This window comes from Mus pahari, chromosome 17, assembly GCF_900095145.1.
Source record: "Mus pahari chromosome 17, PAHARI_EIJ_v1.1, whole genome shotgun sequence".
Classification (NCBI taxonomy): domain Eukaryota; kingdom Metazoa; phylum Chordata; class Mammalia; order Rodentia; family Muridae; genus Mus; species Mus pahari.
In genome coordinates, this window is record NC_034606.1 from 3,539,016 (window position 1) to 3,552,522 (window position 13,507).

Genomic DNA, 13,507 nt, shown 5'->3' on the forward strand with positions numbered 1-13,507 from the left:
CACACAAATGCACATGCACGCACGCACATGCACAAACGAGAAAATATGTCTTTAGCCGGGCGTGGTGGCACACGCCTTTAATCCCAGCACTTGAGAGGCAGAGGCAGGNGGATTTCTGAGTTCGAGGCCAGCCTGGTCGACAGAGTGAGTTCCAGGACAGCCAGGGCTACACAGAGAATCCCTGTCTTGAAAAACAAAAAACAACAAACAAACAAACAAAAAATACATCTTTAAAAAGTATGCTTGTAACTGGGCAGTGGGAAATAGACCTTTAATCCCAGCACTCAGGGGGCAGAGGCAGGTAGATCTCTGAGTTTAAGGCCAGTCTGGTTTACAGTATGAGCAAGTTCCAAGACAGCCAGGGCTACACAAAAAAAATCCTGTCTCAAAAAAACAAACAAATAACCCCCCAAAATTGCTTTATTTGGAACCCTGGCAAATATACCCTTCAAACTATGAATGGATAAATAGTGATCTCCTCCCTACAATAGAATATTGCTCATCCATGAAAGAAGTGATCTAGCCACAAAAAGATACAGATGTACCTCAATGCACGTTACACAGTGAAAGAAGCCAGTCTGAAAAAGCTACAGTACGAATTCCGTTATGTGACCATCTGAAAGGGGCAAAAATATAAATACAATAGAATGGTCCCTTGTCACCAGAGCTGTGGGACAGGGGAGTACTGAACGGGCAAAGCACACATTTTAGAGCAAAAACGCTTTTTGTGGCAGCGTATACCGCACTCATCCTGGCAAGCTAAACTTTATGGCGTGAGCTTGGCATATGCACTTATTTTAAACCCATTTAGGCAGTCTGGAGAATCTTAGGATGGAACACAGCATATAACAGAAGACTCTTGCTGTATTACAGACACTCCACACCACTTCACTGGAAGGAGTGGAGAAGGGAGGGGGAGAGCAATACGTCAGACAGGACAGAAGTGTGTGGGGTCCACAAGAGAAGTGCACAAAAATCCACTGCACATAAGCACTGCACTGTTGATAAAGCTGCTCTCCATGGGCATGTGAGTTAATTCTCACGATACTGTGCAGCACACAGACTCAAGCAATGAAATAGGTGAGTGGCAGGGTTCGGGCCAGATTTCTTGCTGTGGGAATGAATTTATAGATAAGAGCAGGAGGCTAGAGTGACCCATGTAAATGCTTCACTATGAACTCCTGTTTAGTGTAATAAAGATACAAATGGTGCACGATTGGATGTGCAATGCCCCCCGCTGGCACCTGAACTTGAGCAGGTGGGGTTTTCTATGTCATTTGGGTGCATGGTCTGGCTGGCAGCAGTAGGTCACTAGGAATGGGCACTGAGGGTTAGACACACTGTGGTTCAGGCCTGCAATGGCTCATGTGACAAGCCTCGGCTGCATGCTCTCATCATCTTGAATGTCCTCGCTCCATGATGGGTTATGCCCTATGAAACTGGGAGCCGTAATAAGCCCTGCCTTGCTTAGGTTGTTTCTGTCTGAACTTTATGGCAGCAGTAAGAGAAGGAGCTAATGTGAACGGACAGTGGTAGAAACCTGGGTAGGAAAGCCTGGGCTACTGCACATGGTGTCTACTTCCTGCTCTGCAGGGAGGCCTGGAAGCAACACTGTAGCAGCCGTGAGCACACCTGCAGGCAGACCTGAGTCTCACTCATTGAAAGCCGCCACAGATCCATGGAGAAATTCCTCATTCTAAGACAGAGCCTGGACCACCTTGGAGCAGAAAGTACGGAAGTGTTCAATAAAAGAAACATGGGAGCCAAATGAAGCACTCCTGTGGCCAAAGCTCAGACAACGGGACCAATAAAACAAAGCAGCATTGATACGTAATCCAAGCCATGAATACCCTGCACTCCATGATGATATAACTAAACCCTGAATAAATGAATAGGAGAGAACAGATGGTCTCTTGTGTAGAATTCCAGACAATGTGTGTGACCAGCAAACATAAACTCCCATTCCTTAACTTAAAGACACATTGTGCGCAGTGATGTCCTTGGGGGGGGGGTAGGGAGGATGGGGGTGCTTCCTGTGGGAAAACCAGAAGGATGCCGCCTCAGCCATGAGATGGGCATCCTCAGCAGTGAGAGCCGTAGCCTGGCAGACACCTGAGGCAATGTGGGTAGAATGTACTTTAGTTACCACTGGGGTCCTCACTGGCAAACCCCACTGCTCCCTCTTCATATGGAATCGTCTCCAAATAGAAGGACATCCGCAGATCTGACCAGCAGCCCTCTAAGCTGTCAGGGTCATTAAAAACACAGAGAATCCAAAGAACTGCCATCGTCAGAGAGCTAAGGGGACATGACCACGGGGTGGAGGGCTCCTGGGTCCTGGGCAGAAACTGGATATTAGATATAAGCTAGTCAAGTCGGAATAAGTTATGGACACAGTTGATAACAGTGCATCCTTGCTGACTGGATCAGTGTACACACTAAAGGTGGTGCTAACATGGAGGACACCAGGCTGGAGAGATGCCTCAGCAGTTCAGAGCATTGGCTGTTCCTCCAGAGGGCCTGGGTTCGATGCCAGTCACCCACACGGTAGCTTATAACTGTCTATATCCCCATTTTCAGAGAATCTGGTGCCCTCTCCTGAAACCTGAGGGTGGAGCACAGTGTGGAGCACATACGTGGAGCACACGCAGCAGGCAAAGCACTCACATTGTTTAAAACAGGTAAACAATAAAGCTTTGAAATGGTTTGAAGAAGAGAGGAAATTGAATGCCTGGTGTGTGGAAACTGTTGTACTTTTTTTTTTTTTATAAACTAAGACTGTTACTACAAAAATTAAGCTTATTTAAAAACAAAAACCAAAACCAAAAACAACAACAAAACAAAAACACCCTGATGTTCTAGATTCCCTCCAGAAAATGAGAAGATCTTGAAGTGACAGGGTCACGTCCTCAGGCAATTATCAGCTGAGAGGTAGCATAACAGCTCCCGTCATGCCCCACTGCCTCTCGCCAACCTCAGCCCTGCAGACCCAGCTCTCATCTGGTCCTGGTATCAAATATTCTCACAGCAATTATGTATCCTTTAAACTCAAGGAAATGTTCCTGCCATGCCAAAGACTCAAAAGGCTGCCCCGCCATCAGCCGGCTGCCCCGCCATTAACTGGCTGCTCCACCAATCCAGGCACTGATTCTGCATCTCTGCTGCTGCCATTCACTGAAGCAGAAATTTGTCTTCTCTGCATGCAACTGTGCCTTAGTTAGCTGATAGCTCATCAAGTGATGCCAAAAATGGAATTATCTTCCATTGTGTACATAACTGTCACAGACATTCCTTAATGGGCTCTAGTCACAGCAGCCTTCAAACAACAGGACTGCCTGAGTCACCCATCTGTCTGAATCTATGGGAACCCCCCCCCCAGCCGCCTCCCTGAGGCCAGGAGGTGGGAAAAGTCAGCATGGTGGAGAACCTAGGGCCTGACATGGAGCAGAACACCACCCAGCAGGTTTTACAGCAAGGACAGGTTCCTCAAGAAATCGTTGGTGCTTCTTCTTGAAGGAAGTCTGGGGCGGGGATGGGGGGATGGGAAATATTCAGTGAGCTGAGTAAATTCGGGCGAAAGTCAACCTTCATCTCCATGGTCCGATTTCACGAGCACAGGCCTCTCACCGGTCTCAGCCGGATTTGCCTATTACAGTTGCTAGCATCCCGAGACTGGGAGAGGTCACCTCAGACTCATCAAAGCCTCCGTGGAAGAGCTCAGAGGGAAACTCGGTTCCCCCACTCCGTTACTGTTTGCAGGGTTTAGTTTTTTTTTGTTTTGTTTTGTTTTGTTTTTTTAAGATTTATTTATTTATATGAGTACACTGTAGCTGCCTTCAGATACACCAGAAGAGGTCATCAGATGGTTGTGAGCCACCATGTGGTTGCTGGGAATTGAACTCAGGACCTCTGGAAGAGCAGTCAGTGCTCTTAACCACGGAGCCATCTCTCCAGCCCCAGGGGTTTAGTTTTGTTTTCGTTTGTTTTCTAGACTGGCCTAGAACTCAATATGTAGCTGAGGATGGTCTTGAACTATGCCTGCTTCACAAAGACTGGGGATCAAACCCAGGGCTTCAAATGTGCTGGGCAAGTGCTCTACCTACTGAGGGAACACATCCTCGGCCTGGTGTGTGTGCATGCACGTGTGTGTGTGTGTGTGTGTGTGTGTGTGTGTGTGCATGCGTGGGTGTGCATGTGCATGTGAGTGCATGTGCATATGTATGTGTGAGAGAGAATATTGTGACTGTTTGAGTGATTGTGTGTTGTATGACTGTGTGTGTGTGACTGTGTGTGTGTGAGAGAGAATATTATGAGTGACCCTGTGTGACTGTGTTTGTTGTGTGACTGTGTGTGTTGTGTGACTGTGTGTGTGTGACTGTGTGTGTGAGAGAGAGAATATTGTGAGTGACTCTGTATGACTGTGTGTGTTGTGTGACTGTGTGTGTGTGCATATGCGTGTGTGTGTGTGTGTGAGAGAGAGAGAGAATATTGTGAGTGACTGTTGGTGTGACTATGTGTGTGTGAATGTGTGTGTGTGTGTGTGTGTGTGTGTGTCCTCTACAAATCTGGCAAAAGTTGCCAAGGGTTTTTCTAGATCCTTCTCTGCCAGTTTTTCTTCTTCTTTTCTTTTACTTTTGTTCTGCTTTGAGGCAAGGGTTTCTCTGTATAGCCCTGGCTACCCTGGGACTCTCTGTAGACTAGGCTAGACTCAGAAATCCCTGTCTCTCTCCGCCTCCCACGGGCTGGAATTAAAGGTGTGGGCCACCACAGCCTGCTTCCTTTCTCTCTCTCTTTCCCTCTCTCCCTCTCCCACTCCCCCCCCCCTCTCTCTGGTGAAAGTGGAATGGTCCCAAAATCCTTTTAATTTTTTTTAAATTCCATTCATTTGATTGTGGAGTGGGAGCTCATGCGTGAGGCCAGAGGACAACTTGCCGGAGTTAGTAGTGATCTACACGAGTTCCTGGAGTTGAACTCAAGTTAACAGGCTTTGCAGCAAGTGCGCTGAGCCATCTTGCTAGCCCCAAATTCTTATTAGTCTGATCAAATATAAGGTACCATAAAAAAGGAAAGGCTGTGTATACTTAGGAGGGGGTATAAAGTCCTTGCCAGTTTATTTCCGTATAAGTTCTGTGTGAAGCTGTATGTGTATTATGTTAAATAAGGTTATAACTTTGCTGACAAGGGATTTGGCTGTAGGGTTGAATTTAACCAGGCACAGTGGCACACGCCTTAATCCCAGCCCTTGGGAGGCAGAGTCAGAACTCTCATAGTGAGGTCCGGGACAGCCAGGGCTACATGGTAAGACTGTTTCAAAAATAAAAAAAAAAAAAATTTAGAGAATTGACTTTATATCCCACGTATTGGACACCTGTAGGAATAAGGAGTTCCTGTCCAGGTGGCATGTTCCTGAGTTCTTGTCAGCCACGGTAATTCATAAAAGGCGGAGTCCGAGAAAGAAAAGGGTCTCTGTGAGGTGCCATGTGACCTGTGCTCTCCGACAGCATCGGCTGCAGCCCTGTCCCCAGCAAAACCCCTCAAGGGCTGCAGCTGACCTTCCCATGTTGAACCCTGGTAATGTCTGCTGTGTGAACTCTCTGGCCAGCCGGCTCAGCTCTCTGTGCCTTTAGATAAGTACGGCCAGTTGAACTGATGCCCCTGTGATTTGCCTGGAATACTTGCCCCAGCTCTGAGGAAGCCTGTGAAGGCAATGTCAGCTTGTGGGGGCCCGGGTTTGCACAGGGAGCATCAGCAAGAGGGGAACTCCGAAAGCCTCGCAGACCATTGGGTGCTCCCCCTGCCAGGTGCCGGCCTCCCCAACTCCCTCCTCAGTCTGAGCTAATCTGGTTTTCCTATCCACCTCACACCCTTTTCTTTTAGGTCTGAGACAAGTCTGTGTAGCCCAGGCTGGTCTTGAATTCTCTATCCCCCACCTCAGTCTTCCATGGGCTAGGGCTACAGGAATGTGCCATCCTGCCTGGCTTTTATCTTCTTCCTCTTTGCCTATTTACACCCCCTTCTCCTTTCTGCCACTGTCACATCCTCTGCTTGGAAGACAGCTCCTGGACCAGTCCCTTCCCAAGCCCCGACTCTCCCAGAAACCCCCCTAGATTGCATAAGATGCTTTTGAGTCTTGTGACACTTTCTGACTAGCTGCCACAAGCCAATCTGCATTGATTTAGCTCATGGGTCTTGGGTTTGCTAACAAAGGGGCTTGGAGAGGTGAGCCAGATGAGACGGTGTTAGAACTAGAAGCTGTACAAAGGACACTTGTCCCACTTGACTCTACTCTGGGATAGGTCTGAGGGCTCTGAGCGCAAGAGGCCAGAGGAAGGCTATGACTCTGCAGCTGGTCATTATGGTCTTGTTCATGTTATAAGGCTGATCTGATGTTGAAGATGTTGGTATAGGAGATTGCTCTGGGATTTAAAGATTGCCTATAGTTCACAGATCAGGAGCCTGTAGCCAGCCCTCCTCCTCTAACACCACCACCACCACCACCACACACCCACACACACTGTACGATGTCTTTCAGAGTAACAGTCCTTGGGCTCACCTGTTCATCCCAGCGATGCAGCTGGCTGTAGCGTACTTTGCAGAAGAGGAACCCGTCCAGGTACACGGAGTACAACTGAAAGCAGACATCCTAGGTGAGGAAGAGGACTGGGGGAGGAGGTGCGCACGGTCACCGAGCCCCTCCCCACCCAGCTGACCCCAGGCGCCAGACGCACCACGTAGCGGCCCCCCAGCGCGTCTGGCCTCTGCTGGGACACCGGGATGCAGAAGTGCATCTTCATGGCTCTGGCGATGACCAGGGACAGCGTGGAGAACTGGACCTGCCGCCTAGAGTCTGGGCTGGGTCCTGAGCTCCCACTCCTGCCTTAGGTCTGAAGGTGGGCGGGATCTGCGCCTGGCCCCGCCCCGCCCCCTCCACTAACCTCAGCCGGATTCTCAGGCTGGACTAGAGAAGTGCGCACACAATCAGGGTTCCTAGGGACCCCAGGAATGCCAGATCTCAGGCCAGGGTCACCTTGGAGGCCAGAGGCTGGAATTTTAGAGACTTTTGAGAAGGAAAGTGTGCCTCTGTGGGGCATTGAGGGAGGACAGTATTGAATTCCTTTTCAGAGGGCTCCCTGAGACCACAAAAGTTAAGAATTGCGTCTCTAGCTGCCAGAAAGTCACTGACTCAACCCTGCCCCAAATCATCAGAGCCTGGCAGCTTGCCTAAGGAAACAGAGCTTCTCCAGGGGCCACTTCAGGGGCCAGAGCTAGTGTCTGTGACCAACAGAATGTTCACTTCCAGAGAGAGGGGGATGAGGTGGCATTCAGACCCGCCTCATACCGGATCTCCTGGCATTTTCTACGGAGGGTACTTTGATGATTTGGGAGTTCCCCATCACCCCAGCGCTGGCTACAGTATCCCTTGGATTAAGATTAGAAAGGGGGAAAGGAGGTATACCTTGAAAGTACCCTAGGACCGTCACAGGGGCATTAGGCTCAGAGGTTTGTTTGTTTCTTGTTTTTTGTCTTAACCTTGTTAAATTGTATCATGGTGTGCCGTCCACATGTAACACTGCTTTGATGGCTTATTGTTGTTGTTGTTTTTATACATATGATTTTTATTTATTTATTTATTTTGATTGGATGTGGATTGTTGTTTTATTCTTGTTTTTAAGTCTTCTTTCTCTCGTTATAGGAAATCAAAAATATGGAAGTGGCCGGTGTCTCTCTTACCTGGGAAGCCCTGTTCTTGAGTAGATACCTCTCTCTGTGGCTGGGTTCTTAGGGGTCTTCGTTCCCAGGATCTTTCTCTGACTTCTTGGTTTTTCACTGTTGATATTGATTAATTCTATTAACTTGTGGATATGGTTAAAATTGATTGTCAACTTGATGGGATTTAGAATCACCTAGGAGCTAAACCTCTGGGTCCATCTGTGAGTTGTCTGTCAACAGACTGAGCGGCACCTCGTCAGGGGACAGGAAGGAACAAAAGAGGAGTCAGCTTCGCACCAGCGTTCCTGATCTCCTGACTGCAGAATTCGAAAGTGGTCAAGCCCTGAGACCTCCTCTTCAAGGACCACATTTGGAAACCTGGAGAAACGGGCCAGTGTAAGACCATGCTGCTCTTCTAGAGAACATGGGTTCAATTCTCAGCACCCTCATGACAGCTCACAGCTATCTGTAACCCCAGTTCTAGGGGAACTGGTGCACCGACTCCCATTGAGGCAAAACACCCATAAACAAAAAATAATAAAACTAATTTTTAAAAATTAAAAATAATAATACTTGTACCATCACTTTATCTGCATGCCTTTGGCACTTTTAAATTATTTTAAAGTTAGATTTACTCATTTGTACTGGATTTACTAGAATGCGTTGAGGTCACAGGACAACTCACAGATCTCTGCTCTTTCCTTCCACTCTGTGAGTCCCAGGCTCAGGTCTCCCATTTCCGCCCACCTCCCTCAGTACAAGCAACAGATCACCTGATTTGTCATGATAGCTTAGTTTGCCATTTGGAATTAAAGTGGAATCAGGCTGTATGTACTGTGTGGCCTAGCTCCCTCTGCACAGCATAGTTATTTAGAGATTCCTCTAGTTCATATGTAGAGTTTGCACTTCTTTTTACTCTTTTTTTTCTTTTTTTTTCTTTTTTTTTTTAAAGATTTATTTATTTATTATATGTAAGTACACTGTAGCTGTCTTCAGACACTCCAGAAGAGGATGGTTATGAGCCACCATGTGGTTGCTGGGATTTGAACTCCGGACCTTCGGAAGAGCAGTCGGGTGCTCTTACCTACTGAGCCATCTCACCAGCCCGCACTTCTTTTTAAATTTTTATTTATTTTTGCTTAGTGGTGTTGCATTTTATAATTTGCCTCCTTTTTCATTGCTAAGTAGTATTCCACTGTATATCTATGTCACAAAATGTTTATCTAGCTCTATTGATATGCTCACTTGGATTACCTACATAGAGTAAGTTTGGGGCTTATGATTAATATTTTACAAATATTACTTTAGGCTAAATACTTCTTACAACTTTATGGAAGACTACTACTCAGTTTGTGGTGAGATTAATTCCTCATAAGTCTAAAGTAAGTTGGGAACACAGTGGTAAGTGGTTAGTGCATTTAAAGTGTGCTCCCTAGCTTAGAGAGACAGCATGTGGTAGTGTCATGATTCAGCGGCTAACTGCAAGCTTCCACTGCCCACAGTCTCAGGGAGGGCTGGACCATGTACTGACAGCCAGTTGTGGTGGTCAGTGTTAATTCTCAAGTTGGCAGAATCTAAAATCATCTGGGAGATGGGCCTCTGAGCATGCCTGCGGGTGTTATCCTGACTGCAGTGGTTGATTTGGGAAGGCCTGCCCACTGTGGGTGTTGTCATTCCCTAGCCAGGATCCGAGGCTGCAGAAGATGTCAGAGGTAGGCTCGTGTGCATCATTCTCTGTTTCCTGAGTGTGGGTGGGATGTGATGAGCTGCTTCACACGCCTGTGACCTTGACTTTTCCACCATCACCGACTGACCTGTCTCCTTTAAGAGGCTTTCCTCAAAATATTCTTATCACAGTAAATGGGGGACAGGGATTAAAACACTGAGAAAGTATTAATTTTTTTTATTATAGTGTGTTTCTGCTGAATGCATATTGCTTTTGCACCACTGTGAACTTTAAAAAGTTAGGTTCAACTATTGTCAGCATCTTCACATTAGGTCATTGGTTACCCAGCCAAAGCCATGTCTGGAGACAGATGCTCTTCTGCCCCCTTCTCGGGAGCTGGAGTATTGTGCAGTTCGGGAACCTAACAAGGACCTGCAGCTGTCAAGGGGCAAACACTCAAACCCTGAGAGGAGAACGGGAGAACCAAACTAGGTAACTTGGCAAGGTGTGCAGGGATGCGGGGAACGGGGCGGAGCATGACATCATGCCTCATAGGTCTGTAATCCCTACACTCTACCTGCCGTCCCTCTGTGTCTCTCTCTGTCTCTGTCCTTCTGTCTAGCTCTGCTCCACATCACCCAGCTGCTGACAGTGTTCTTGGGTGTGAGTTTGGTCTCTATTCCAACAACAGAAGATCAGAACTCATTTGGCCTAATTTTAAAAAGTAACAATAAATGAAACATTTTTTGGTTTTTTCAAATAAATTAGTGAAAATCAGGACCATGTGATTTTGGGGGAATAGGCTCCAGGTTTCCAGGTTAAAAGCAGAGACAGATCTCCTCCCTCCATAGCATTGCCGGGAACCACAGCAACTCCTTTCTGAGCCCTAGGGCTCTCGCAGAAGGCCTTCCTTGCTGCAGAGGTCACTGTTTCTGGTGGGTTCCTGAGGATGCTCCTGGATTACAGATGCACCACAGCATCCTGGGAAACAGGAGGAGCAGACCTCCTGCCTGTGGGGCACCCATGAAGAGGATTTTGCTTCTTCAACAGAAATGAGAGTGAGGGCTGGGGTCAAGGAGCTGTATCTTCAGCCATACCAGATGCACTGTAAATGAGGACAACCTGCCGAGCCAATGCAACCATTCAGCTATGGCATTTGTGACTTGGGTTAAATACACACAAACTGGGTACAACCGGCCTTTCTGCATCGTCAGGCAGGGAGTGGTAGAGCAAGGTGAAGGTTGGCTCCTCAGTGAGGAACTCAGAAGGTGGCCTGGCCTTCAGCCAAGAGGGGAGAGGTGGTTCATACCCCATATATCTACTGTGTCTCTGGAATCTGGCCCAGGCTGTGGGACCCATGATGGACCTGCTAGATATTGTCCCAACATCTACAGTCTTACGCGGAAGCAGACACAACAGCTGAGTCTAGGGACAGGTGTGTTTTTCTGCGTCACGCTACAGGCGCCTTGTCTGCGTGGGCAGAAAACACCTTGGACTGGGTTCGTACTGAAGAGCTAAACTTCCTAAAATAGAGATGAGCTGCAAGAAAGAACATTATTTATTAATTATACGCGGGAGAACCCAACCCTCTCCTGCATGTCCCATTGTCTCTGCTGTATGTCTCTCTCAATGTCGCATGTCTCAATGTATGTCCCAATTGCGCGCGTGGTCCAATCCTCAGCGGAGCTGTGTCCAGAAGGCGGGTCCAATGAGAGGGCGGTGACGGTGACATCAGTGGTTGGTCTGGGCGATGAGTGGGCGTTGACAGTGGGCGGTCTGAGGACGCTGTATTCCAGATCCAGGGGGCAACTCTTAGTGTGTGTGCAAGGGGCGCAATACCATGCTTAGAGGGAGAGTTTTTAGTGGAGGCCCCAACAGACAGGAACGTTTATCGGAGCCAGGACTCAGCGGAAGTGAGGTTGGCTGACAAGAGGGATGTAGATGGTGGGAGGAGCCTTGGAGAAACAGAGACAAGAGCCGAACATGGCCTGATGGGACATGTCTGTGATCCTAACTAAGAAGGCTGAGGAAGGAGCCTTAACTTCAGTTCCTGACCAGAGTGGGTACATAGTGAAACCCTGTCTCAAAAATACATAAGAAAATTGAAGTACTATGTTAGTTACTGTGGTGGTTTGAATACGCTTGGCCCGTGGGAAGCAGCACTATACAGGAGGTGCGGCCATGTTGGAGGAAGTGTGTCGCTGTGGGAAGGGGCTTTGAGGGCTCCCGTAGTAAAAATATCAAAAATCTCTGCCTGGAGCTTCTTTACCCCACCTCTGGTTATTGAGTTCCCTGAAGAAAGACACGCTCAGCCTTTGTATTTTACAGTATGCCTTAAGCAGCATAATGGTGGGGCAGCTGTCTGCCCGCCATGCTGTTAGAACCTACCTCCCTATCGATAACCTGAGTTTTACTTACTATGTGCCATCTGGGATGCTCTTAGCTCCAGTTAGGCAGCACGCAGGCCCACACTCTCCTCTCCCTTATCCCACAGCTGCTCTCCTTTCTCCTCTCCTGCATGTTCTTCTACCCCACACTGGCTTCTTCCTCCTTCCCTCCTCATGTTCCTCAACCCCACCTATGGCTCTTCTGCCCAGCTATTGGCTGTTGGCAGCTTTATTTACCAATCGCAATGAACTGGGTCACTCAGTGTCCTATGTGTGGGGGAACTAGTCTTAGGGGCCCCAAGTTTGCATTAGATACAAGCAGCATTAGGCCAGCCCACTACAGGCTCAAGCTCCTCCCAGTGTGGAAGACGGTCTCCTCCTCCGCTGCCTTTGGGCCAGGAAGTAGAACTCTTGGCTCCTCCAGCAGTGTCTGCCTGCAGGCTGCCATGCTTCCCACCATGATGATAATGAACTGAACTTCTGAAACGGTAAGCCAGCCCCAATTAAATGCTGTCCTTTATGAGAGTTGTCATGGTCATGGTGTCTCTTCACAGCAGTAAAACCCTATCTAAGACAGCTGCTGGCTGGAGTTTCATTAAATGGAGACAGGACGATCAAGAGTCAGGGTCATCCTCTGAGGCAGCTCATGTTCAAAGCCAACCTGGATTGCATGCAATCAAAGCTCAAAACAAAACGGAAAAAAAATTGTTCAAGAAATTTGGCTTGAGATTAGAGCAGAATTTTCAACAATTCCTGTAACAGCCCCAAAACATACTTCTACCATATGTTAATTAGTGTTCCCATTGTGAACAATCAGAATTCCAAAAATGCTGATGACCGACATCCTTCAGTGCCGAATGTTCAGCCAAGATTTAATTCTTTATGAAAAAAAAGTTCATCCATCTTAGTATACAAATTCAGTTTCATCTTCAATAATGAAAGCTGTATAAATATTAAATAATTATTTTAAGCAAATGTCTGGTTTGTGCAACTATTTTATAAATGAGTGTACTTGGGGGCTCCTAAAATCTTCAGACAAAAGGGAGAGAAAATTAAGCCCCATACCAGGTGATCTCTAAAATGCCTCTCTCCCACACTTATATCACTTTGTGCTTATGAAGAAATTCTGATGGTAAAAGATAAGGGTGCTAATCCCTTTGGGAGCACCCCAGTGGCAGGAAAAGAGGGAGCCCCCGGGGGAAAGCATTTGTGGATACTGACCCTGCTAAGCTTGAGCCCACTCTAAGTGATGTGTTTTTACTGCCTCATATGTAAAGAGCAAGGGAGTTAAGTAACACACCAAAGATACAGAAATCATGAGGGTCAGCGCCCAGATTCAAACACAGAACAATGAGCTTGCTTTGTGTGTTGACTTTTGGTGAAAGCCAAAGGCTGCACTGCCTCCAGTCAACTCCCGCAGCCCAGCCCAGTGAAGCCCACTGAGGGGCGACCCTATCATGCTAGGGAGTGTCTTGCCGATTCTGACCTGACTTAACCTAATTTGATGAGAAGAGAGTCTTCAGAATACCATGGGAATGAGGCATGAGCTGGACACCCACTGGAGACAGAAACGAGGTGGTGCCTATTCAGTGATCCTGCTCTGCCCAACATGGAGGGCAGGAGTGGGGCCTCAAGGAGGGAAGTCGTGGAAGGAGCATTGCTAACCCTCAGGTTTTCCTTTCTTCTTTTGGGATGTCACAAATCAGCTTTCCCTAGTTCCCTAGCTCAGCTGGCATGGTAGAGC

The 13,507-nt window shown here is 47.7% G+C and overlaps 1 protein-coding gene across 2 annotated transcripts in view; it reads right to left on the minus strand.

Annotated features, from left to right (window-relative positions):
* Snx31 (sorting nexin 31) overlaps positions 1-6,848 on the minus strand; it is a 59,455-nt gene extending 52,607 nt beyond the window's left edge. For both annotated transcript variants that reach the window (XM_021217170.1, XM_021217169.2), the window contains exons 1-2: positions 6,729-6,848; positions 6,554-6,628 (exon numbers count right to left, since the gene is read on the minus strand). In XM_021217170.1, the coding sequence (XP_021072829.1) occupies positions 6,554-6,628; positions 6,729-6,794 (141 nt within the window). In that variant the 5' untranslated portion in view covers positions 6,795-6,848. The remainder of the gene's footprint in view (positions 1-6,553; positions 6,629-6,728) is intronic.
* Positions 6,849-13,507: the final 6,659 nt, after the last annotated feature.